The sequence below is a fragment of the Falco biarmicus genome, chromosome 11 (genome assembly GCF_023638135.1).
Source record: "Falco biarmicus isolate bFalBia1 chromosome 11, bFalBia1.pri, whole genome shotgun sequence".
NCBI classification, from domain to species: Eukaryota; Metazoa; Chordata; class Aves; order Falconiformes; family Falconidae; genus Falco; species Falco biarmicus.
Genome location: NC_079298.1, coordinates 32,632,758 through 32,656,877, shown reverse-complemented (window position 1 = coordinate 32,656,877; position 24,120 = coordinate 32,632,758). Strand labels below are relative to the sequence as shown.

General features: G+C 42.7%; 1 protein-coding gene across 7 annotated transcripts in view; it reads left to right on the top strand.

Moving 5' to 3' along the window:
* Nucleotides 1-24,120, top strand: part of RABGAP1L (RAB GTPase activating protein 1 like) — a 254,822-nt gene that overhangs the window by 188,100 nt on the left and 42,602 nt on the right. For all 7 annotated transcript variants that reach the window (XM_056355824.1, XM_056355827.1, XM_056355823.1 and 4 more), the window contains one exon: nt 3,903-4,031. In XM_056355824.1, the coding sequence (XP_056211799.1) occupies nt 3,903-4,031 (129 nt within the window). The remainder of the gene's footprint in view (nt 1-3,902; nt 4,032-24,120) is intronic.

The window sequence follows — 24,120 nt, the reverse complement described above, 5'->3', positions numbered from 1 at the left end:
CTTACAAATCTCCGCCTGTCAGACAGCTGCCAAAAGGGTCCTGAGATATCTTTATGCATTATTGATTAAAAGCACAAAATGTCAGGAAATGTGAATCTTAGGATGCCAACATTGCTATTTTTAAAATTTTTAAATTTAAATTAATTTGCAGAAAATATACAAAGTACATGACCCAGTTAATATTGCTCTCAAAATGTTACTTCAATTTCTTGTGATTTTAATAGTGAAACTGATTTTTTGATCAACAGGTTATTTTCATGATATTAAAATCCTCAGCAAAGTAGAAAGAGCTGAGCAATATAGGCTCTACCGCTGATGTTGCCAACTGTACAATGTGATGGTTTACAGTGTTTCATGACTATAATTCTAGTTCAGTAAACTCTGTCAGGAGTTCTTAGTTCCATGATTTGTCATTATTCTTATGGGAATTACGTTGACTAAGATTTTTCAGGACTGAGAACTCAAAATTCAATGAGAGTAATTTGTTGTGGGCTATTACAATATTATTATAACAGTGATTCAAAGAGAAACCTAGAAGAGTTAAATGTGACTTTAAATGTTTTATATTTAGTTGCTGTTTTTCTGATGTATTTGCCTCTGTCATTTTTTAGTATTTATTTTAAAACGAAGTGCTATGGGCATAAAGGGTAGAGGCATCTGCTTTTCTAAAGTTTGGCAGGGTAGTTTAATTGCTGATTATTGCCCTTTTTTGGGGTGTTTTCTCCTCTGATTTCTAAAAAAGAAAAATAATTCCAAACCTCTTGATGCATTATGTTGGTTTAAGAAAATTAAATTCAAAATTAAAATACAGGTGTTTAGTCAGGACCTCTAAGAAGACTACATGCTTCAAATTAGGATAGCTCAGCCTATGACAAAATGATAAAACTTTGGCAAAAAGTGTGTTTGGTGTTTGTTTTTGTGCTGGGAGCAACTGTCCAGAAGTCTTAATTGAAAACACCCTCCCACTCTGTTGGAAGCGTGTACCAGCTGCCTGCCGTGGAGACTGCCCGTCTTCCAGCATCGCAGGCACTGAGCACCTTCAGTGTGAAACCACCAGCAGGAGCAGAAGGGGCTCCCCGGGGTGGCCGGTGTCCCTGTGCACTGGGGTTGGAGCCGTGTCTGGGGCCAGATTTTGGAGGAGGGAGGGAGAGGCTGCCATAGTACTGGAAAGGGGCTGGAAATGTGGGAGGGCTCGTCTCCCAGGAAAACAAATTTGCAGGGTAATAGGGAAATGTAGTTGTATTGGGTAGTGATCACAGCTGTCACCATCACTGAGAGGGAAGGAGAGGAACTGCTTTCAGGTAAGCTGTTATCGTGTACTGCTCTTCGATCCGCATCACCCAGCTGAACTTTGCCCAGGCGCAGCTTGGTTGCCAGCGCTGGTTTTGGCAGCGATGCTGCCTGCGTGACAGGCTGCTCCCACCGTGCTCTGCAACTTGCAGATAATCTTAAATATAGCCCCGTTGTGGATATGAAATGGTGATCTCGTCTCAAGTGTGACAGAAGCATATATAACCTCAGTAAAAACTTGTCCAAGAGAAATAACGATGCGAGGAGGAGGAAGCAGATGTGTTGGCCGTGGCTGCATTTGTGAGTGGGTCTGATTCATCAAATACCCAATGGCTCCAGCTTTCTGTCAACACTACCCTGGTCGTGTCTGATTGAGTCTCAGCCAACCAGTCCGTCTGCCAGATCTTTGTGGACAGAATCAGATGCAATAGGTTGTAAAGTTGAACATTTCTCATCAGCATCCTGAAGGCAGTTTTTCTTGTGCCCCTGCAGTGGTGACCCAGCAGCTTCCTTGGCTGTGAATGAAGGGAGGGTCAAATAGACCTTAGGAGAACTCAGGATTTTGCTGATAGAAAGTTGTCTGCCTTAAAAATGCTGCAGTCCTGTGGAAACAGATATGCTGAAGCTACTTGAGTTGTACTTGGAGTTTTCTCAGGCTTTTCATTCGGTTAACGTAGCAAAAACTACTACAACAGTGCCCATTGGGGTACACAGTATAATAATCTCCAGAAATACACCGGTTGATGGGTAAACATGGGGACATCACAGGTGGCATTGCTATGCCTGTTCCCCAAGTGAAAAATTGGACACGATGATGGTGATGATCAGTGTTGGAGGGGCACTCCCCTGATGTCAGGTCACGCTCTCCACTATCAGAGAGGCTGTATAATCATCAAGACACCCCCTTAACTTCTGTTGCCGTTCCAAGCTTGGTACATAATTTTAAATCCCTTCCAAAGCCCTTCTTCCTTCCCCCCACCAAATAAAGTTGGGATAAATCGCTGGGTTTGATAGAACCTCTGGGTAGGGTGCTGTAGCATTTTCAGCAGAAATGTGGAATATGGCAAACTAGGTTTGCATTATTAGGTATTATGGTTACATGTCTGCAGCACCATGCTGAAGTTCAGTTTGCTTTGGGAAACAATACATTTGTACTTTTAAGAAGGGTTTTTACATAGTAGATGTAATTATTTTCACGTAAATGAACTAGAGATGCTACTTTGTAGGGTGTGTAGGGAGGATTTGTAAGTAAAAGTAAAATTTTCTCTGCATTGTAGTGATAATTATTTTTATTTTATTATTTTATTCATTTAAAACCAATTTAACACCCAAGAGAAATAATAGTATCATCGAGCCTTATGTCTGGCATGTCAAAGGTGACATGGTTTCTCCCCATTCTCCCTGCATAGAGCTAAATCTCTTGTGTTTGGCTAAGGTGTGTTTTCTGGAAAGTCTGAAATTAGAGACAGCGAAGGATTTTGAGTGGATAACGACATAGTTAAGAATCAAACTTGGAAATGATGTGTATGTAATACACCTACTGCATAGAACAAGGTGAAAAAGGATGTTACTCATGAGGAAGCGGGGGATGCACACATGAAAATGTTGGCGGTGGTACGTGAGCAATTCATTCAGCAATTAACCTTAACAAAAGGTACCGGTGCTGCTCCTGAGGTATTTGCAGTCATACTGGGATACACAGCACTGGTCTCCGTTATACTAGTCTGTACATTAACACGTTTTTGTTAACTCTTTCTAGGGTAAATATCTTGACATTCACATTTTTGAGATGATGTCCTACATGTCTTGTCTGGCCTTTCAGCTTCTGTGAACATTTTACAGGAGCTATCCCAAGGCTTGGTATTTCCTATCTGCTACATCTGTTGGTGTAGCTCTTAGTAAATCCAAAGATGAATGCATTTGTCCCTGTGAATCATATTGCTCCGTCAGTAGCAGAACTGGATTAATGTTGAATGTTTAATGTTTTCTGACCTGTTAGGCTTGGTACCACACTGAGAGGTACAGTATTATGAGAGATGTAGAAATAAGCTTGTAAAACATTTTCTAGCACAGTGTTCTTTGAGAAATTGTGTCACAGACTTCTGCACATTGACTCGCTGATGCCTCTTATGAGTCATATGCATTCCTGCTTCTGCTGTTCATGTCTGCAACCATATATATCTATATATACGTTGGGTTTTTAGGGCAGCATTATGAGAATCAGCAATGGTCTAATGCACAAGCTCTCTAGAAAATACTATACATTCTCCTAGGTTTCTTTTCTTTCCTTGGGTTCTGTTTTTCTCCACACTAAGTGACATCTTGACAGGCTGAGCCAGAATCCCTTTCTTACCCTCCAGGTATAGAAGGATAAAATGCATTAATGTGTTACAGTCCTCTGATTGTGCTGCTCTGCCTGGCATTCCTTGGATATGCTTTAGCCTCTGGTTTGTTTGATGAGGTTGGGGTTAGAGAGCTGAATTCAATGAGGGTGTTTTTTAGCTAATGTGAATGTTGGTGGTTTGGAATACATTCAGTAAGTGACAAACCCAGGAAATGAGCATGACTGCGTGTTCTCAGTGTTTACTTTAGTTCCCTTTGTTTAATTGCAGACCTCAAAAGAGGACCTTCTGCAAGCAGATTTTGAAGGAGCTTTAAAATTCTTCAGGGTTCAGTTGCCCAAGAGGTACAGAGCTGAAGAGAACGCCAGAAGACTGATGGAACAAGCTTGCAACATTAAGGTAAGGATGCTCTTCTTTTCTTCTCATTCACCCAAGGTTTTTACAGGGAAAGTAAGGTGTGACATTAAGAATGGCAGTAGCATGTGGAAAGTGAAGCAATGAAATTGTTATTTTATTACTTGTTATATGTTTGTGTAATTTATACATGCACACCTATTGTTATTTAAAGAAAGCTCTGAGGTTTTCCCTCTGCTTCGGTTCAAGTTAATAATTCAAATAGAAAACCAATGCAGTATCAAACAAACTGAATTATCAGAACTCAGTAATTCATTAATTGATTTATAAACAGTGTTTACACTAACCCCGTTAATCAAATGTATGATAATCGTGCAACCAAAGGTCAGATATTATTTGTTTAGCTCAGAAGCTATTTATTTGCTGAGTGCTGCTGTATAATACACTTGTATTGGAGTAGAAACTTAGTTTTGTTTGTATATCAAGCATACCAAGGCAGAATATCTTTTATTTTCTACCCTATCCAAGACCATTCTGTGAAAAGGTAGGCTGCTTTGAACATTTGGACCACAAGTACTGGGCTTTTAATGAATGACGGCAAATTAGCAGAGCCTCGCTGTAAGCTTTTGAGGATGGAAATCTTCCATTTAAAATGGCTGCAGAGGTTCACAGAGGTGACATTTGAAAAGTCTGCTACTTCTTCTGGGATTTTTTTGTTGGAATATGTATAGCTGTGGGTGGGCTTAATACTTGATCTTGAAAAAAAGTTCTTTTGTTATTTCTTGGAGTGTGAGCACTGATGGGAAATGCACATTTAGTGTGGCCCAAGAACGGACTGAGTATGTTCCATCAGAAAGAATGTTCCTCTAACACCCAGCCTTTATCGCTCTCACTCATTTCCTTTTTTGCTGCTTAATTTCATAGATTATTAAGCAGGGCCGTTTTCCGTACTTGTTAGAATACTGATCTTGTGAAACAGTGGGGCTTGCCATACTAATGTTTATTTCAGCCAGAAAAAAGATCTGTGCAAAGGTTTTATTAAAATTGGACTTGGATTTCAACTCTGCTGCTGAAAGAGAGTATTTGAGAGTGAAAGACTACAGTTCACTGTTTAGTATTTAGTCCTTTGCTCAGTTCTTGAAAATGAGTAATTTAAGGACTTAGCAAGTACAGGAAAACTATCTATATGTTGTTTACTTAGTCTGTGCATTTTTCTGATGGGCATTTATAATAGAAGTCCTCATGGTTCTTTATGGAAGAGATATTTATCAATTTTCTTGGGCATGCCTTTCTTATTTTCTTGTGCAATATATTGTGTGCCACGTGATGTTATTTTTCATTATTTTTTTCTATTTGTATGGGGTACATACGTATACAATGTGTTTTGTTGGGAAAGTATTTTGAAATGCATTTGAGGCAGATGTTCAGTGCCTAGTGCTTCATGTGGGTTCAGCATGTGGGGCCTTTTAGAAGCAGGGAATAAATTCTGAACTGTTCATCAATGTGAACAGGGAAACAGCTGAAGGATCTGACAGTGAATCTATTGCACACGCAGGATTTTGCACATTCTGGATTCTGTTGTATAAGAGAAAAGCACATATGAGTACAGCAGATGCAGAGTCAAGGCGCTCTCCTGAGTGTTGCAGAAGTACACAAGGACTAGTAGGAATTACTGGAATGGAGGGAGACTTTAGCATCAAGACCTGGGGTTAGCAGGGATAGGAAAAAGTAGAAGATTCAAGATACTTTCTGATGTGTTAGTAACTCAGCCCTTGTAAGGAGTATAGTTGGGTTCTGCTAATTCACTGGGAATGCAACTCATTCCTCATTCAGGTGGGAGTCACAGGAGGGGGTCTAACCTGTGTCCCGAGCAGTATTTTGATAGTTAAGCTAGGAACAACTAAGCTCTTGGAGAGGAGCATTCTGAAACTCAGACCCTTTTAGTTAAGGTTGTTGTCAGGATTAATGGCGTAGTCAGAAAAGTTAATCTAAATCGGAAAGACTCTGAACATAGGTGATGCGTTTAAAACAGTGAAAATGTGAAAGACTTCAGGAACTTAATGTGAGGAAGCTCAGTGCAAGACCTTATTGGAGGGGGGGGGTGATATTTACTTTAAATTAATCTGTTTTCACTCATTTGCACTCCTTCTGTCATAGATGCCACTCATACTGATAGCCACATGCTCACCAACACGAAGGCATCTGTGCAGGATCACCTGCGTGGGATGAGTGATGGTGGCTATAAAGTCCCCTCACTGTGTCTCTTGGGCTCTTCTTAGTTGATGGCAGTAAACTGGCTTTTAGACAGATTTTCGGTATTCTTTAGGAGTCAAACAGTTCTCGTGGTGTGCTCTTTTCCCTCAGAAGCTTGCTGGCTTCAGCCCATCATTGCTGTCCTTGGACTCCATTGCCTCAGGGCGGGTGGGTTTGTGGTGTCCAGCCTGCTTTTCTGTGGGCAGGGGTGACATGGTGTGGCTTTGCTGCGGGTTTCCGACTGGCTGGTCATCTCTAGTTCAGCCTCACTAGAGCGCTGGCCTTCTGATCTAGATGTAGCAAGAAGTTTCTCATCGTTGGCTAGTTTGATTGCTGGTACTTGTGTCCTTGCTTGTCAATACATACCATTCCTGGAACGCGTTCTCTGCATTGTTTTTTCTTGCACTTTTGCATGCAGACACTTCCATTTGTACTTCTTTTAGTATCTTAGCATTTGTGTTACGCATCCCCACTGAGTGATTACGCAATGCCTTGACTTTGTTAACTCGATGTCCTGCGTTGATTTAGGACACACAAGGATTGAACTGACTTCACATTCACAGTGTTTATTTATTTGGATCAACTTTTCACACTTTTGCCATTTAGAATGTCCTTAGAGAGCCAAATCTGAATCACAGGAATGTAACCTCTGACTGGAGATGGCACATTAAATATTTGCTAGGCAGAAGAGAAAATCACCTCATAAGGAAGAAGGTGATCAGGAGTCATCAATATGGCTTTAGGAAGGATAATCATGCTTACCAACCTATTAGCCTTCTATGATGAGATGATTATCTTGGTGGATGAGACGAGAGCTGAGAATGTTATTTATCTCAAGTATAGCAAGTATAGGCACTGTCTGCCGCATCGTTATAGACAAACTAATGAATATGGACTAGATAAGTGGATGTTGAGGTAGATTTAAACGTGGTTGAATCACTTGGTTCAGATGGTTGTGATCAGCAGGATGTCAGGCTGGTGGCCAGTGCTGCTTGGCCTCTTCGTTAATGACCTGAAGGACAGAGCGGAGAGCACCCTCAGCAGGTCTGCGGGGGGGACAGGGCTGGGAGGAGCGGCCGATGGACTGACAGGTCTCCAGAGGGACCTTGACAGGCTGGAGAAACGGGCTGGCAGGAATCTCATGAAGTTCAGCAAAGGGCAGTGCGAGGCCCTGTGCCTGGTATGAGCAGCCACATACACCAGTGCCTACGGGGGGGCAGCTGGCTGGAAAGCAGCTTGGCAGAAAGGACCTGGGGGTCCTGCTGGACACCAGGTTGAATGTCAGCCAGCAGTGTACCCTTGCTGCAAAGAAGGCAAGTGGTGTCCTGTGTTGGGAGGAGTGTTGCCGGCAGGTCAGTGAGGTGGTCCTTCTCACTCTGCGCTGGTGAGGTACATCTGGAGTGCTGTGTCCAGGCCTGGTCTGCCCAGGGCAGCACGTAGCTACAGTGGTGAGGGTCTGGTGAAGGGCCTTGAAGAAGATTATCAAGGGACAGGAGCATCTCTGCCGTGAGGAAGGGCTGGGAGGGAAGGCTGTTCAGCCTGGAGCGGAGCAGGCTCTGGTGGGGGATCTTACCCCTGGTGTAGAAATACCTGGTGGGAGGAACTATAGTATAGAGCGCCAGGCTTTTCTGAGTGATGTCCAGTGAACAGACGAGAGGCAGTGGACATAAAATGAAATAAAATAATTTCTTTAAAAGCTCTTTATTTATTTATTAACTTCAGGGGTGATCAGACACAAGAACATGTCACCCAGGGAGGTCGTGGAGTCTCCATCTGCGGAGATACTTAAAATGCAACTGGTCCTGAGCAGCCTGTTGTAGGGAACCCTGCTTCCTAAAGGGGTGGTTTAGGCAAGATGTTCTCCACAAGTCACTTCCAACCTCAACTGTTCTGATTTTGTTTCTGATTCTGCAATTAGGTATTATAATCATGGTATTTATTTACAAACAGGAGCTAATAATTGCAGGAGTTGACATGCTCAAATAGGAAATTATGGTTTTGATAATTATGACAAGAAGAGGTTCTGGGGAATGCAGAGGTTATACAAAGAATAATTGTCTGTTTTGTTGAATGCAGCAAAACTTGTTGTGTTAAAAAATATCCAAACAAGACCCTTAAATGTGATTATTTTTTTCTGCTGTATGGATGAGGCACTGTGTGTCTTTCAACTGTTTCTCACTTCTGTATCAGTATTTGTAAACTAAACACCAGATGTTTTTAGAGTAAGTATCACACAGTAAGTGTATTTTCTTTAGGTTTCTAAGCTAATTACTCAGGCATAAAAACATGAAAATAGAATCATGGTGTGGCCAGGTTTCATGTTCTGGCTATATCTTTTCCAGTGTTTCTTTTTATTTTGTTCCCATACTACTGCAAAACAAAACACTAGTTTAACATGTAATAAAAATCCATTTCTCCTTGCTTCCTTTTTTTTTTCTCTTGAGCTCTAGTTGACGTTATTCTAGAAAAGGCAAATGAAAAAATACTTGGTGGTTTTTCTTCTTTATTTCACAACTTCTAAGTTTGACTCATCAGTTCAGGACCTAACCCTTGGATTTTGAAGCTGCTGCTTTGGAATTAGTTTTATCATCCTGATTTTGAAACAAAAAGAATTAGCATCAATCTTTCCCTCAAGAACAGCTCTGCAAATACAAAGAAAAAAGCTCCTGTTAATTGATAATTGTATATAAAATGTGGTAGAGAATGTCTCTTTCAATTAGGTGTTATCCATGGTGATTACTCACCAGGTCTGAATTCCAGTCATCTACCGGTAAGGAAATCACTGTGAACAAAGTCAGTGGAATCGGCAATAATAGTAGTATTTTCCAGCAGGTGATTGTTGGGTAGTATTCCGTGGTTTAGGAATGTTTGGAACTAATTCATACTGTGTAACAACATGTCCCAAGAAACTTCCCTTTGGTTTTGTCATATGCATGTTACGTGCATTTATGCAAAGCTGGGGTCCCGTTAATACTGGGCTGAAGGATTACAGCAAACATTTGCAGAGTAGAATATACATCCAGGTGGAAGAGACTGATTCTATGAAGGTATTTTCTGAGGCTCTTAGGGCAGATAGAGCCCAATATTGCACATGTTTCCCAGCTCCCAGACAGCCAAACAGAGGAGAAAGACAAATTCTCTGAGTAGGGTGTCAGATGCTAATTAATTACATAAATGAAATGTAATAAAATACTAAGTTTTAGAGTTAATGAATGGGGGATTCTCCTCCTTTGTTTGCTGTTAGTTTTCTAGTCTATGATGACCATACCTTTCATTTTGCCAAGGCCTTCACAAAGGGAGGGTCATGTTCCTCCTAGAGCATCCAGTGACAATTACAGCTGTAAAAATGGGTTTGGGGATGATAAGTTTCTGCCTGACCAGAGCAGACTGTGTATTGTGTCTCTAGAGTAAGGAATTACCCTAATTTCCTACTTCATGGAATGATTACCAATGCTTTTTGTACTCATGCTTTTTTTTTTTTTTTTTTTGGGGGGGGGGGGGGGACGGACACGGGGAGGCGCTTTTCTTCCTCCTAATTTTTTTTGCTTTACAAGAGATTTCATAGTCTTTCCTATGTCTCTTGAAGCCCTGTTTGATAAACAACCAAATGAATGAAGAGCCTATTCTAGATTAATGAGAGCTAAGCTTAATGATGCTGTTTCATTAGAACAACTAGCACGTTCTGCAGACTCACTAAATCTGCCTCAGTTGCCTTTTGCATCCCGTAATGCAATTTCTCTCGTTAGAAATCTGTGTGTGTCCAAAAGGAATTGCAGTGTCCTTTGATTTTAGCATAGGAAGCCTATCATACCTCTGTTCTTGCACCTAACTTCAGTCAATTGAGTTGTAGAATGGGAGAAAGCAAGTCTCATTGGGAGATTTTCTCCATCCGAAAATTTCCTGGATTGACGTTTTTCAAGTGAATTCAGGGAGCTGTGCCCATTTCTCCATGACTGTCCTGTGATATTTGGAAACAGAGCAGAGCCAACATTCAAAATGCATTACATTGCAGATCTGGAAATGCCATGAAGTTGGGTGTAGCAGACAGGTAGGTGGAGAGATCCTGGGAGGTTAACTGGGAGCCCAGTGAAGGGGGGAGGAACATGTGGGATGGGCTATACAGGAACTGAGCAAAGGAACCTGCCGGGAAGATTTTTCTGTTTATGGAGCAGTATCTGTAATGAGACTTTCTTTTATGTGGCTCAGGGATTCCAGTGACTCCTTGTCTCATCTTTCATCATCATCAGTGGCAGGAAAGACGTGGTATATTGAAGTTCTTCTAAGAGAAGCTTCTTCCTAACCACGTCAATCTCTACGCTCTTTGGAGGAATTACGGCTCCCCGGCAGTGTCACAGGGTTGCTGCTCTCAGTACCTTAGGTGGGAAGAGCAAATGGCCTTGAGAAAAAAATGTGCCTTTTTCAATGCAAAACAAACACACGCATTTTTGTCACCTCTCACTGTACTGACAAGGTGACTGATCCCACCTGGGTGCACCCACAGGGCTGGCTTGCCAGGAGCCTTGTACGGCTCATGGAGAATAGCTCTGCTAGAGGAGTCAGAAAGAAAAGGCTCAGGTAGCAGGAGGCGTGCTAAGCTTTTCCTCGTTTCAGAGTTGTCCTTTGTGCAGTTTTAAAACAGATTTACTTTCATAATGTTGCTATTTAAATGTTTTGAATTCAAACCGGTGTTTTGAAGCTCGCAACTTACTGATGGGGATGAATTACTTTATTCACACCTCTGGCACTGTTTTACCTGAAAGTAATTTTTTGCAGGCATGGTTTAACAGAGGATTATATATTGATTTATGTGAGTTCCAATGGAAAGGAGTAAAATAGCTGACTTGCTCTCTGTCTTCTCTCTAGTGCATTTTCTCGCTTTGTGTTTATATGTGTATACGTGTATTTATCTAGATACTTGGGGTTTTTTTGCGATTGTGAGAGGTGGTAAGGCAACCCAAATGCAAGAGAAAAGCAAAGGAGATAACTGCAGAAACGCCCTGAAACTGCACAAGCCTTGAATATTCGTTTGCTTCTACCAGTGATGTATCTAATTAATCTTCCAATATAAAGGACAGGAAAAAAATTGCTCGTTTATCAACTTCTCAAGAAAAGGCCAAACTGAATTAAAAATTGTGTTTAGATCTATAGAAAACCCTGCCATGCCTGTGTGTGATTTCTTATTAAAAGCCAATGATCAATTCCACTTATTATGTCTGCCCTGTTATCGCCAAAGTGCAGGATCCAATTGTCCTTGTGAGGAGGGTCATGGTTTTTAATGCCTATTCTGTTTTCGGCTTCAGCTTCCTTCTTTCTGCTTGCCTTTGTGTTACAACGAAGCGCAATGAACTGGCACCTGACAATCAGATGAAAGTGCCTACAGTGGAATTGGATGTTAAATATTATTGTAATCTTGGTAGTAAGTGTCAACAACTCATAACGTGTAATGCATTTTTAAAAAGTGTCAGTTCTGGAATACTTATTTATTTGAACTTTTTTGCATATCTAGCTTTCTGGTGTGCAGACATATTGCCTAGTAGTGAGGTTATATTTTCATGGGGTTTAAGCATTAGGAAAACCATTCAATTTTTACTAAGTGGGGGGGTTTTTTTGTTTGGTTTGGTTTTTTGGGGGGTGGGTATTTGTTGTATTTTTCATTTCAACAATTGTATTTGTTGTTTTTTTCATTTGGTCTGAGTTGGCATTTTAAATGACATCAGGTATATTGTTATCAACAGAGAAGGAATGGGATTTTTTTAGTAGTAGTTAAATGTAATCACATTTTAGCCATCTAAAGTAGCTTTGCAGCAACCTGAGTGAGTACAAATATTTTAGTGTCCTTGCAGTAGTCATTTGTTGGCATGTGTACTTGTGCTTCCATGAGTAATGGCATCAACAAGAAGCGCTGAAGGTAAGGATCTTCAAAGAACTGTAAAAGTTGGAGGTAGAAAAGTGGATAGGAATATCCATCGTCTGTATCCCCAGCAATTGTATCACAGCGCTTATCATGAAGAGATCTGCCCACAGTATTCACTGTTTAATTCGGTAAGGTGAGGGGGACGTCTGAAACCCGTTCCACGGTCCAGCAGGCCACCTACATTTGTTTTGTTTACCTTGGTGCCGTCAGGAGCCATGGCTTTCCAGGCTGACAGATCTTTTTCCATACAGAACGGAAGAAGGAAGGCATAGTCGGAAGGTCTTTTGGCTTAAGCTTCTTGTGTCTGGCTCCTTCCTCCTGGATGAATAAGAGCTCCTTTCCATCCTTGATTCTGAAAATAGTACAGAGAGCAATAGGTGAAGGTAGCAGGCAGTTGCACTGTTTAACAGTTCTGTCTTCTGCCATCTTTGACACAGTTTGTCTAAAATAACTCAGCTCTATGAGTAAGAGGAAGTGAAAATTTTTCCCAGGCTGAACTGGCTGCATTCGAATCCCAGATGCAGGTTGGCTGGAGGATTGACTGACTTCCTAGAAGGTGACACGATAAAATGTTCCACAGAAAGTTTCATGCGTCCAGTGGTCCTTATGTCAAGTGGTAGCAGAGTGTCTAGTTACTACTGTCACGTAGTAGTCATCTTAATTGTTCTTTAGAAGAGAAAGTCTAAACTCTCGCTTCCTTTGAATGAAACAAACCCAGGAACTTGTACTTGATTCTTCTGAGGGATGTCTTGAGTTTGAAAATGGAGAAGGACTGTGACAGTGGTGCCTGGCAGGTTTGCAGTGCCTTGTGTTCTCACAGTAAGATGATTTCCTTTTTGAAGGCACTTCTGTGATGCAAAAGAGACCGTAGAGGCTGAATAAACGTATCCCAGGATCAGCACTTATGTCCATAATTAAATGGAACAAACCTACCGGCTTTCGGATTTTGTGGAGAAAGACGCATAGGTAGAAGTATTGATGCAGAAATGGCTGGTAATGAGCTCTGTGCCCCATATTTATGTTGGCCAAGACGTGTTCCTTGGTATCATCTTCAGCATCAACAAAACCATTGAGGCTTAACATGGAGAAATCTCCCTGAGGGAGAAAAGTCACCCGCGCTTCTCTTAAACCTCTTTCAAGCAGTCGGATCTGAGGGAACAGGTAGCATCTCAGCACTAAGTAGCATGGTGGCAATTCAGAGGAAATCTATTTCTTCCCATACAAAAGACCCTGTGGCACAGATGCTGTGACCCTTGCTAGCCTGAGTCTTTGTGTTGTCCGTGACCAGTCTTTTTTAAACTGCAGGACCCTGAAGAATATTATGTCTTTAATTTTTTTAGAGCTCACTTCCTGTGGCCACAGAAACTCTATTCTCCCCTCTGACCAGTGGAGGAAGAAGCTCTGTTATCTACCAGGAATTCAGTGCACACAAGGAGAATTATCTTTTATTTCTAAGCCTAGAAATCTTAGAATACATGCATGTGGAAGAAATGGCATTTGGACAAAATTTTTCAAGCTGCCTTGTGTCATACTTGATCAGCCTTTCTGATACGTGCCTGTCTCAGAAATGCTGTGGTTATTTTATTTCTGCAGATGTTACAGAATTTAAAACAAGTTATTGGAAAGAAGTCATGACTATGTTACAGAAAGCTTAGGTAAGCTGGAGCCAATGGTTATTGCATGCGGTGGCTTGGGGAAAAAAACCCCAGTGATTCATTCTCAGTGTAGTGCAGAAAACAGTTGGGACCGGACATTTGTTTAATTTCATTTGTTTTTTGACAGATTAAATGAAGTGACAAATTCTGAAGCATCATGCTATACTGAGACCTAAAGCTAAACTTTTAAAAATAACTGGGGGGGGGGAAGGCAAAGACTAACAATAACAATGTTCTCTTTTTTTTTTTTTTTTCTCTTTTTCTTGCAGAGCTTTTGCAAATAAACAAAGACACTGGGGGCAGTGTGTTTACATATTTTTGCTGGTGTTTGATTTCTCAAGCACCTGCAGCTGAATTTCTCCACTTTGAAAATTAGTGAACAAACAAAACTAAGGATAGAAAGATGGCCATACGCGTTTTATAAATGCAGAGCTCTGCAGTGACAGTAGCTTTAGAACTCAAGTCCCTGTTAATAACTTTCCATTGCAAACTCAAGGCAATATTTTTGCCATTGTTGACACTGTTCAAAGTTAAATTCAGTGAATGGTTACTTGGCTGTTACTTAAGCAATATGTAGCTACTGGAGTAGTTTAGTTAGGTGCTTCATAAGGGCAGTATTCACATTTTTAGGATCTCCTTGTTGTTTTGCTTCAGGATTCTCTGTTTCCCTGCTTTTATTTTTACCATATTATAGCCTTGTTTCTCTTGTGGAGGTAAATAGTATAGTAAATGTAGGATTAAATTGTTTATGTTGTTTAATTCATTTGTGTTTGGACATAAATAAGTTACATCAGGCTGGTAAATGGAGGTGAAGAGCTGTATGTCAGAGACTTTGGAGAATCCAGCTAAAGTGCTATGTAGAAACGTCCTGGTATATTTATCTCCATTTGTAAAAATGCTTAGTTTTATTTAAGAATGGCAATGTGCCGGTTTACTCGTTCACAGATTTTAAAGTAGTGTTGTGGTGTTTGGCTGTATCATGTTGCTTAAGTCTGAAATAATTTGTGTGTAAGTGATTATTTTCATGTAGTGCTGTGAACTGCCTGGGCAAAGTGGTGTCAACCCATTGCCATGTCAGCCAGCTCTCTGCAGAAGTTCATTGCTGTTACACTCGTCGTTTCAGAAGCGCACCCGCCACCCTACAGGTGTACTGATGAGGTGTGGAAGCCATGGGGGGGATGACAGCTTCCTTCTCTTTGCTCTCACTCCCCTATGTTCCTTATCTCTGCAACAAAAATTGAAAGCATAGGCAAATGTTAAAAAGTAGTATTGTAGGTCTGTTCGTTGGGAAGCCTTGACCATGTATCTCATTTCCCTGTTCAATTGTTCAAACAGCAGATGAAGATCAAGCCCTTGTTACGTTATTGTATCTCTTTATTTTTCTTTCAACTTCCTTTGCTTAATTAATGCAATTTCCTTGACAATAATTCTTAACCAAAATTTGATCCTTGAGTCAGTCAAAAGCCATGAAAAAAAAATCTCATTGCTGAGTAATTAATCAGCATCATAAATAATATCTTAAATCTGGAAGTATAAGGCATGAATTCAGTGTGTATGCATGGCTCGGGCCCAAAGACAGCGTGTCAGGTTGAGTCACCCAGTTACTGTGACAACAAAGCTGCAAAATCTTCAGCTTCAGCATCCTCCAGCCCAGCTGCGCCTGCACGTTGCACCAGCCTGCAGGGGGTCTGCATCGCTCCTCTCCCAAGAAATACAGGTGTACTTTCACCAACATAAATCTGCTGGGGGTGGTGTAGCTTGGAGAGGCTCAGAGGTTAAGGCCTTGACCTCTGGGAAAAAAAATAATAAACTATAGCTGAAGTTCTTAGCAGAGTCAAGTGATTGTCTGAACAGCTCTTTTTTAATCTCAGAAATCCTTTTGTTAACCCATAGCTTAGAGCACGAGATCAATGACCTTATCGTACATCCTCACAAGGAACCATTTCATGGCAGTCTGAGTAAGCCGCCTGGGATGCTCCATCTTTACACGGTAGGGAATATTGATTATATTTCAGCTAGTCAAGAGCAGTGGAAGAAATCAGGAACAGATCAGGGCTTTGATTCCTCACTGCCTATCGAGAATGCTTTGTTCTGCTTGCTCGCACGCTTCCACTCTCCCGACAGTAGCCTGTTGCAAGATGCTCTATTCAATAACACCTTCATCCCCTGATAAACTATTTTTTCCACTTTGGGCTCTTTTCTTTTCCCACCGTCAATGACACACAAAAACATATTGTCAGGCTGTTAGTTTTGGTGACTTTGCAATCTACCTGACCTGTCAGAAACAAAAAAAAAGATTTTCATCACCTTGTCACCACTGCATTACTTTCAAGTTTTAAATAGGCCTGAAAATAGTAAGTGCGATTTCTTTCTTCAGGAGGTAGAAATGAAACAGGGGCTCTGTGCTGAAAGGAGCTGCCATTTGGTGTCTGCAGAATACAGATCCCAGCTCACAGTTTTCTTCATTACAGGAGCTCATCCAGACCCTAACATTCACATCGGCCTGTATAGACACAAATCCCAGTGGCTTTTAGGAGCAACAGGATGCTTAGAGGCAAATTCAGCCCTCGGGTTTCTTCGAATGCAAAGTGAAATTTAGGTTTTGGTTTTAATGAACTTTGTCCAAGAGTGCTTAACCCATTTGTCCTTTTCTGCGCCCCATGTGAAGCAGTGTGTACCTTTCAGAGGAGGAAGGACATGGTACAGAAGCAACATCTTGCTTGGGATGGTTTGTTTTTCCAAGCAGAATGTTTTGATGAGAGGGTTCTTGCAAAGGCAGTGACTCTAGCCCAGGGGAAATGGATTTTACATGTTTTTCAGCTCTGCCCCAAGATGCACCAGAGCCGTCTCCTCCAGCCGATGTGACAAACCCCAGCACTTCAGGGCTTGACAAAGACACACCTGGGCCAGGGCCAGGGCTGTGAAGGGGAAGGAGGCACTGCCTGGACCTGGACTTGATAACCCTTGAAAACCTCCTCTTCTTGCTCTGCAGCAGCAGAGGACCTCCTAGCCTGAAGCAAAAGGGTTCCTCACAGGCACAGCACTAATTGCGGAGGTGAATTAGGAGGACGGGTGGTTGCGGCCCATGCCAGAGTCCATCTCGCATCCTGCTGGCTCCCATCCATCTCTATCCATTAAGCAGCTTCTCCTCCAGAAGCAGGCTGAGGCTGGAGCAAGCAGGGAATGAGCAGCACATCCATAGATCCAGGGCTGGGCCGAGAGCTCACACGGGGGCTTGTTGGGAACCCTGGCTCCCCTGGGAACAGCAAAGAGTACCTCTTTCTTTTCCTTCCACCTTCATTGTAACATCCACACGGTGTTGGTAACAATGTCTTGTAGAAGGCCTTGGCAGAAGCAGTGTGTGCAGGCGACGTGTTCATACAAGGGAACTATTTACCTATGTACCTTGTGGCTTTTCAACCTTTGATCCATCATACAGGAATATTATACAAGATTATATACCATCACAGGGATTTGGGGGCAGGGGGAGAGGTGGAAAAAACTGAGGAATGGTTTTGAATCCCTGGTGTAAGGGATTTTGCAGGTCCTTACTCATTGATGAGGGCACGTGGAGAATGATCACCTGTCCGAATGTTGCATGGGTCTGGGTTTCATATTTGTTTCCTTTTTGTTGCTTTTATGATACAAAGTGAATTAGAAAGGATTAGGAAGAGGTTAAAGATCTCTGTGCTCTGGGAGGTTTCTCAGAAAGATCAGTAACGACGGCTCTTAAGTTTTTAATGTGCCTTACACTACACTAATGGACCTAAACCAACATTTCTTTTTGAAGGCAAATTTGTTGACATCAGAAGAGGAGACCTGGCTGCTACAGGAGCATAAGGAACATATAGTAGACTGTAATTTAGGAAGGTATTGAGCTTTTATTTTTGTGACCTTGTCCAAATAGGAAGCAATTACAATATAATTTGATTCTGGACGTCTGGAAACCGTGACAGTTGACAGAGAGTGACATTTTAAGAGAAATAAGCATGTATTTTAGTACATCTCTTTCAGACTCCTAAGCATTGCTGATGCTATTTGTTCTTCCTGCTTCACTTTTTCCACTCTTAATGATTCGAATGCAAGATTCAGGCTTGTCTGCACCTTCACTTATTAAATCTCTTCTCCCTGGTAGTTTCCAGTACTTACTGTTTTCCCTGGCTCTGCTTCACTGCTCGGTTTGTGTCACAGCTGAGGTACCAGGGCAAGGGAGCCTGCTGCCTGTTGGTGTTACACCGAGCCTTTAGCCCAGTAGATACTAGTGAGCCAGCTTCAATGGGCGCTGCACACAGATACTAGTCCTGCGAGCAATGCCGTTTCCACATAAAACGGGGCTCAGCACTTGAAAACGTGCAGCATTGGGTAATAGTTAACCATCTAAATCAAATCCTGTGTGCTGGAGAGTGATGTAAGCTAGTTGCTGTATGCCTGGTAACCAGTATATTTGATTTAATATAGTAGTATTTTTTTAATCTCCTTGGGGAGATTAAATCCTGGGGTCCACACCTGCAAGGACTCATTTAGGAAAGTGGAGAATACAATTCCTTTTGAGTTTTGATACCATCTTTGGTTCTTGTGACCTAAACTAAGACTATCTCCCTTCAGTCACTCATTTTGCTCAAGTTCAGGGAGCACTAACAGTTTCACCAGACACTTGAGTCTCCAAATACCCCAGAGATGAATGTATACAGCAGCTCCATGAAGCAGGGTTTTATCATCTCCCATTCGGAGGAGGAGATGGGCAAGCAGGTGGGCAAGCTATCTCGGGCACAGCTTACTCTGGCCATGCAAAAAGGCAGTGTCAAGGTATTTTAGGCTGATGTACTTCTCCAGCAACAGGATCATGTTGTTCCCAGTTAACTGTTGTAGCCTGTAGGTTGTTTTCTTGTGTACATGTACTAGGAAAATCCTGGGACACTGAGTTGTCTCTCTGTGTTTCTATCCTCTGAGACTTGTCATTACACCTTTGATAGATTGATGACTTAATAGGCTCATTAAGGAAATGGAGGACATCTCGCTTAAGTGTTTGCCATATCAGTGAGCCTCGGTTGCCTTCTCTTCAACCCCAGACAAACAGGAAAACAAAACATTGCCAAAGGCTTCTCTGTGTGCAACCCCCAAGGACACAGAAATCATTCTGAAAATTATAAGGACTGAAAATAGTCAGCCTGCTCTACAATACATAATTTATTGCCAACAGAACTGGTGACAGCTTGTATATACTCCACCCCAATCTCAGGAACAATTAAGTGCTGTGCTGGGGCACTAAGACGGATGAAATGCCGGTGAGAAGTTTCCCTGCTCCAAGCAAATTTGATTCACATGTAGGCCCCTAGATAGAATCATAGAACGGTTTGGGTTGGTGGAAGGCACCTTAAAGACCATCTAGTTTCAACCCCCCTGCCCTGGGCAGGGACACCTCCCACCAGACCAGGCTGATCCAAGCCCCGTCCAGCCTGGCCTTGAGCACTGCCAGGGATGGGGCACCCACAGCTGCTCTGGGCAACCTCTGCCAGTGTCCCCCCACCCTCACAGTATAATAACTGTTCTACCTCTACCCTCCTTCAGCTTAAAACCATGCCCCGTGTCCCGTCACTCCATGCCCATGTAAAAGCCCGTCCCCAGCTGCCCCGCCGGCCCCACCAGGCACTGGTGCTGCCGGAAGGTCTCCCCGGAGCCTTCCCTTCCCCGGGCCGAGCAACCCCAGCTCTCCCAGCCCGTCTCCATAGCAGGGGGGCTCCAGCCCCCCGAGCATCTTCGTGGCCTCCCCCAGACGCGCTCCGACAGGTCCGTGCCCTTCTCGCGTTGGTGGCCCCAGAGCTGAAGGCAGCGCTGCAGGGGGGTCTCACCGGAGCGGAGCAGAGGGGGAGAATCCGGCCAGCCACGCTGCAGGGGACGCAGCCCAGGATTCAGTTGGCTTTCTGGGCTGCAAGTGCACATTATCATGCCACGTTGAGGTTTTTGTCCACCAGCACCCCCAAGTCCTTCTCAGGGTTGCTCTCTACCTGTTCTCTGCCCAGCCTGTGTTGATACTGGGGGTTGCCCCGACCCAGGTGCACTTGCACTAGGTCTTATTCTGCTTCTGAAGTGCCACACAAATACAAGCTGTTTTGTAAATAAGGAGTAAAATAAGTTACCACTGCTCGGTGTGTGTATAAAAAGCAGGGGAAAGAACCACAGTGTTTTCCCTTTCCTCCTCCAGTTTAATGCCTGGACAAGCTAACTTGGCATCTCTCCTGCCCCAGCCACCATCCTACACCACCTTTCAATGGATCACGTGCCATATGGGTCCCTGGTTGTGTCTGGCTGCCAGGGACCAGCTTCATGCACGATTAGCAGTGGGAAACAATTAACTGGTACAACCTGGCCCCAGATGATATGACCCAGAAAAATCTTTCTTTCAAAACTCCTGTTTAAGTCTTCCCTGAAGTGTGTACACATGTTTTTCTTGCTGTTCTCATTAGTTCTCTCTAATAGCTGCTGTCTATGTAATGATTCTCTGCGTCCACACAGGGTTGTTCCAGAAGACTAGAGAAGCAATATGATTTGGAGGAATTATTTGGTCAGAACATGTGGATCCATGATGCTGAGATTCAGTTACTCAAAGGATTCACAGGGACCAGATTCCTTAAGTGAATGCAGCGATAGCATCAAGATAACGTAGACCTGAAATGATGGGGAAATATATTTGATAATTCTGGAACTGTAAACATGGTGTATAGTCAGCTGGCACTAGTATAGCAAGGTCTGATATGGTTGGGTTTGAGCTATTTAAGATCATTAATAAGTAATTAACCCATGAGGTGACTGTAACAGCCATCATTTTAATCAAGATTGGATTATTAACTTGCCAGGCAGGACAAAGGCCCATGGCTGCATTAATTAGATCCCCCACACTCAGGAAACACTCCTAAAAGATGCCCACCATATCCAATTGACCAGTTAATGCTTTTCTCCTTGTTGCCACTCAAAGGCCACCTCCCCAGTTTTACATTCAATTTGTTTTTTTGCTGAAAAGCTGCTAATTTCATGCTACTTTAGCCCTGCAGCAGCCAGCCTGTTGCTAAGCAACCTTCAAAATACCGAAGGGGCCATGGTCTGGCTGCTTTTCTGCAGCCCATCCGTATTCTTATTTATTTACTTATACATCTTATTTATTAACAGATTTCTTCCATAGCGCGGAAGCAGAGCCATAAGCGTTGGAGTTGCAGCAGGGTGCCTTCACTTGTATGGCTGTTTGTCTTCTCTCCAATACCATCCGCTACCCTATTTTTACTGGTGTTCCCACTCATCAGCTGAGCACACTCCTCATGGTATTTGTCAAGCTGGAGCAGCATCTGGGAGTATACTGGAAGTATATTTTAAAAGTGTAGCTGGCAATGGACTGCAGTAGCTGGTGTGAGATAGCAGCTGGGAATCCGTTCGGTCCCAACAGTCCTTGATGGAAGAAAAAAAAAAGGGCCAGAACAAAGATGGCTTTAAGCCATTTTTCTGCTTACTGTGTTTCTGGCTGCTTTAACTTCAGCTGTGTCCATGTTCCAGGCTTCTTTAGCCGAACTAGATCTGCAGAGAGTGAACAGATGGTTATCGTTCACCTGCCCGGCAGCGCTGGGAAAAGCCCTGCTGTAGGGGCAGTTCTGCAGGAACAGCTGCATTTTTGTGGGGTGGGGTTGGGATCCCAGCCAGGGCACAGGTTTGCCTGAAATTGTGTCAAGGAGAGGAGGAGGTTGCTGATGGTGGAGTAGTTGGCGCATAGGTAAAGTGGCAGAGCGTTTGGAGCGGCTGCACGTGGGTAGAGGAGGACAGCAGAAGCGTAATGGAGCTGTTAGGGTGCCAGAGATCCACCTTGCCAAGCCAAGAATCAGAACCGCTGACTTGAGTCACTTTTCACATGTTTCAGGAAAACATGAGGTGGATATACTGTAACAGTGCCTGGCTGTGTGTTGTAATAGCATTGGTCACGTCAGCATCAGTGTTAGATGGTGACGATAACTTTGATGAATGAACTGCCATGCTCCTCAGTTAAAGGCATCATAGACTCATAGAATCCTTTAGGTTGGAAAAGACCTTTAAGGCCATAGAGTCCAACCATTAACCCAACACTGCCAAGTCCACCACTAACCCATGTCCCCAAGTGCCACATCTACAAGTCTTTCAAATACCTCCAGGAACGGTGACTCCATCGCTTTCCTGGGCAGCCTGTTCCAGTGCTTGACAAACCCTTTCCGTGAAGACATTTTTCTGAATATCCAATCTAGACCTGCCCTGGTGAAGCTTGAGGCCATTTCTTCTTGTCCTACAGGACAACACATTGAGGAACATTATGGTATATAAACCTCTTTTGAAAAACCTGGGGGGGGTTGTTGTTGTTGGTTGTTTTTTTTAAAAAAAATCATCCTAAATTTTATCGCGTCCTCTGATTTAATTTGTTTGCTGTTGTGGATTTTTGACTTCAAATCAAGCAAAAATTAGCTCTTATTCATTCCAGGCACTTTCCTTGCATTCCTTGCAGAAGGAGTTTTGCATAAACGCTTACCCTATATAAAAGGTATGTTGAAAATCAAGAACAGATTAGAAGTTATGGCTCAATTTTCTCTCTAAATATGTAGCCTTTTATTTGGATGTTGAGGGGAGTCAACAGGAGCACTGGGAGCGAGTGGGCTTCCAAGGGAGCAGCCCTTGTGCATGCATGGCAGAGACACTGAACTCAGCTTGAGCAGTACGTTGTGCCCAGCCAGAGCACATGGACACGAGGAGAAAATGTTCTCTTGCCCTGTGGACATCTGTGCTAAGCTGGACCGATTCCTGAATTTTTTATTTTTTTTTTTTTAAGGGAGTATTTCATTTCTTCTAGTTGCATAGATATAATGGTAGCTATAGTTCAAATTTTAACTAAAAGACAAACTTGGAATAAGACAAATGGGGAGGGTGGAACAGTATATGGAAATATCTCTGGTCTCCCATATCTGAAGAATTACCTCCTTATCACATAGAGAACTCTGATAACTTGTGGAATAATCTGCCTTCTCTCACCCTTCTATACATAACCATTTGAGCTCTTAAAATAAGCTTATTAACAGTCAAATCAAGACAAGTTAATCTTTAAATCATATGTAAATACAGATGTTTTTCTCATTGTGGTATATTGAAGCATTAAAACCTAGATGCAGATTTTCACAGTAGGAGACTAGATCAGCACAGTTAAGCACTGAAATAGTTTGTCTCCCAAATCATCTTCTGAGAACAGAATTTCCCTTTCACTGTACTGTATGATGATGAATAGGGATTTAGCGGCAAAGGATTACGTGGAGCTTAGATTAGTGGATGCTGCTGGTAGTCTTACACGGCTGATCAGCTTGCACAGTCCTGAGCTGCTTTCCTCCTCTGGAGCTGACCTGTACAAATGCCAGGGGAACTGGTCCAGGGGAGTACTGAGAAGTAGCTGTCTTCTGTCTTTCTCAGCAAATGGATCTCTCATGTCAAATGCTTTTTCTATCAGATTGCTGTTAATCATCTTTGGTATAAATATATACTAGCCCGTGCTGTTTTCTGGACTTTTTTGGCTGCATTCAGTTCTTTGACCTCCAAGCAAATGCTTGCATTTTTAACTCCAGCATTGTGGGACACATTGCTCTCCTGGAAAGTATCAGTAGTTTGTACTTTTAATGTATAATGCATGGAATAATCTCATTTCGGAGTCTTCAGGCATGCCTTCGTCTAGACTGCGTCTCACAATCAAACTGTCTTCTATACCTCCGCCGCCGAGATACTTGGACTAGTCTGTCTGGTTTAGCTTAGTTTAGCTGACACCACGTGCCATTTCCTGCTCACCTGCGTCATTTCAGTCTTAATTACTCTTTATCTCATCATCCAAGCAATCATGCTGCAGATTTATTTTTTGTTTTGGGAATATGCCATTACTATTGTGCTGTTTACACATCGAAATGTCTCACCTTTTCCATGAGGCTTCTGGCAGGGGGTCCACGTGGAAGACATGGTTACAGCCCTTTCTGGGGCTCTGCTGTGGTGCTCCAGGGGTACAACAGCTCCTGCCTACTCATTGCACAGCAGAGTATATTACGGTGGGTTTGTGCCTCACCAACTCCTGTGGTTTTGGGGGACAGAGGATGTGCTGTGGTCCTGCCTTTTTCTTTCATTTAACTACAAGAATTTCTCATAGTGCCTGGCTCTGCAGCCTTTTTGTTCTTTCTCCATTTTTTTCTTGTCCCAGGCTTAAAGGTCAGGTGCAAAGTGAAAGTCAGTAAAAAAACTGAAATCTGATGTGGTATAGGGTGCTTCGGATAGGTCATCC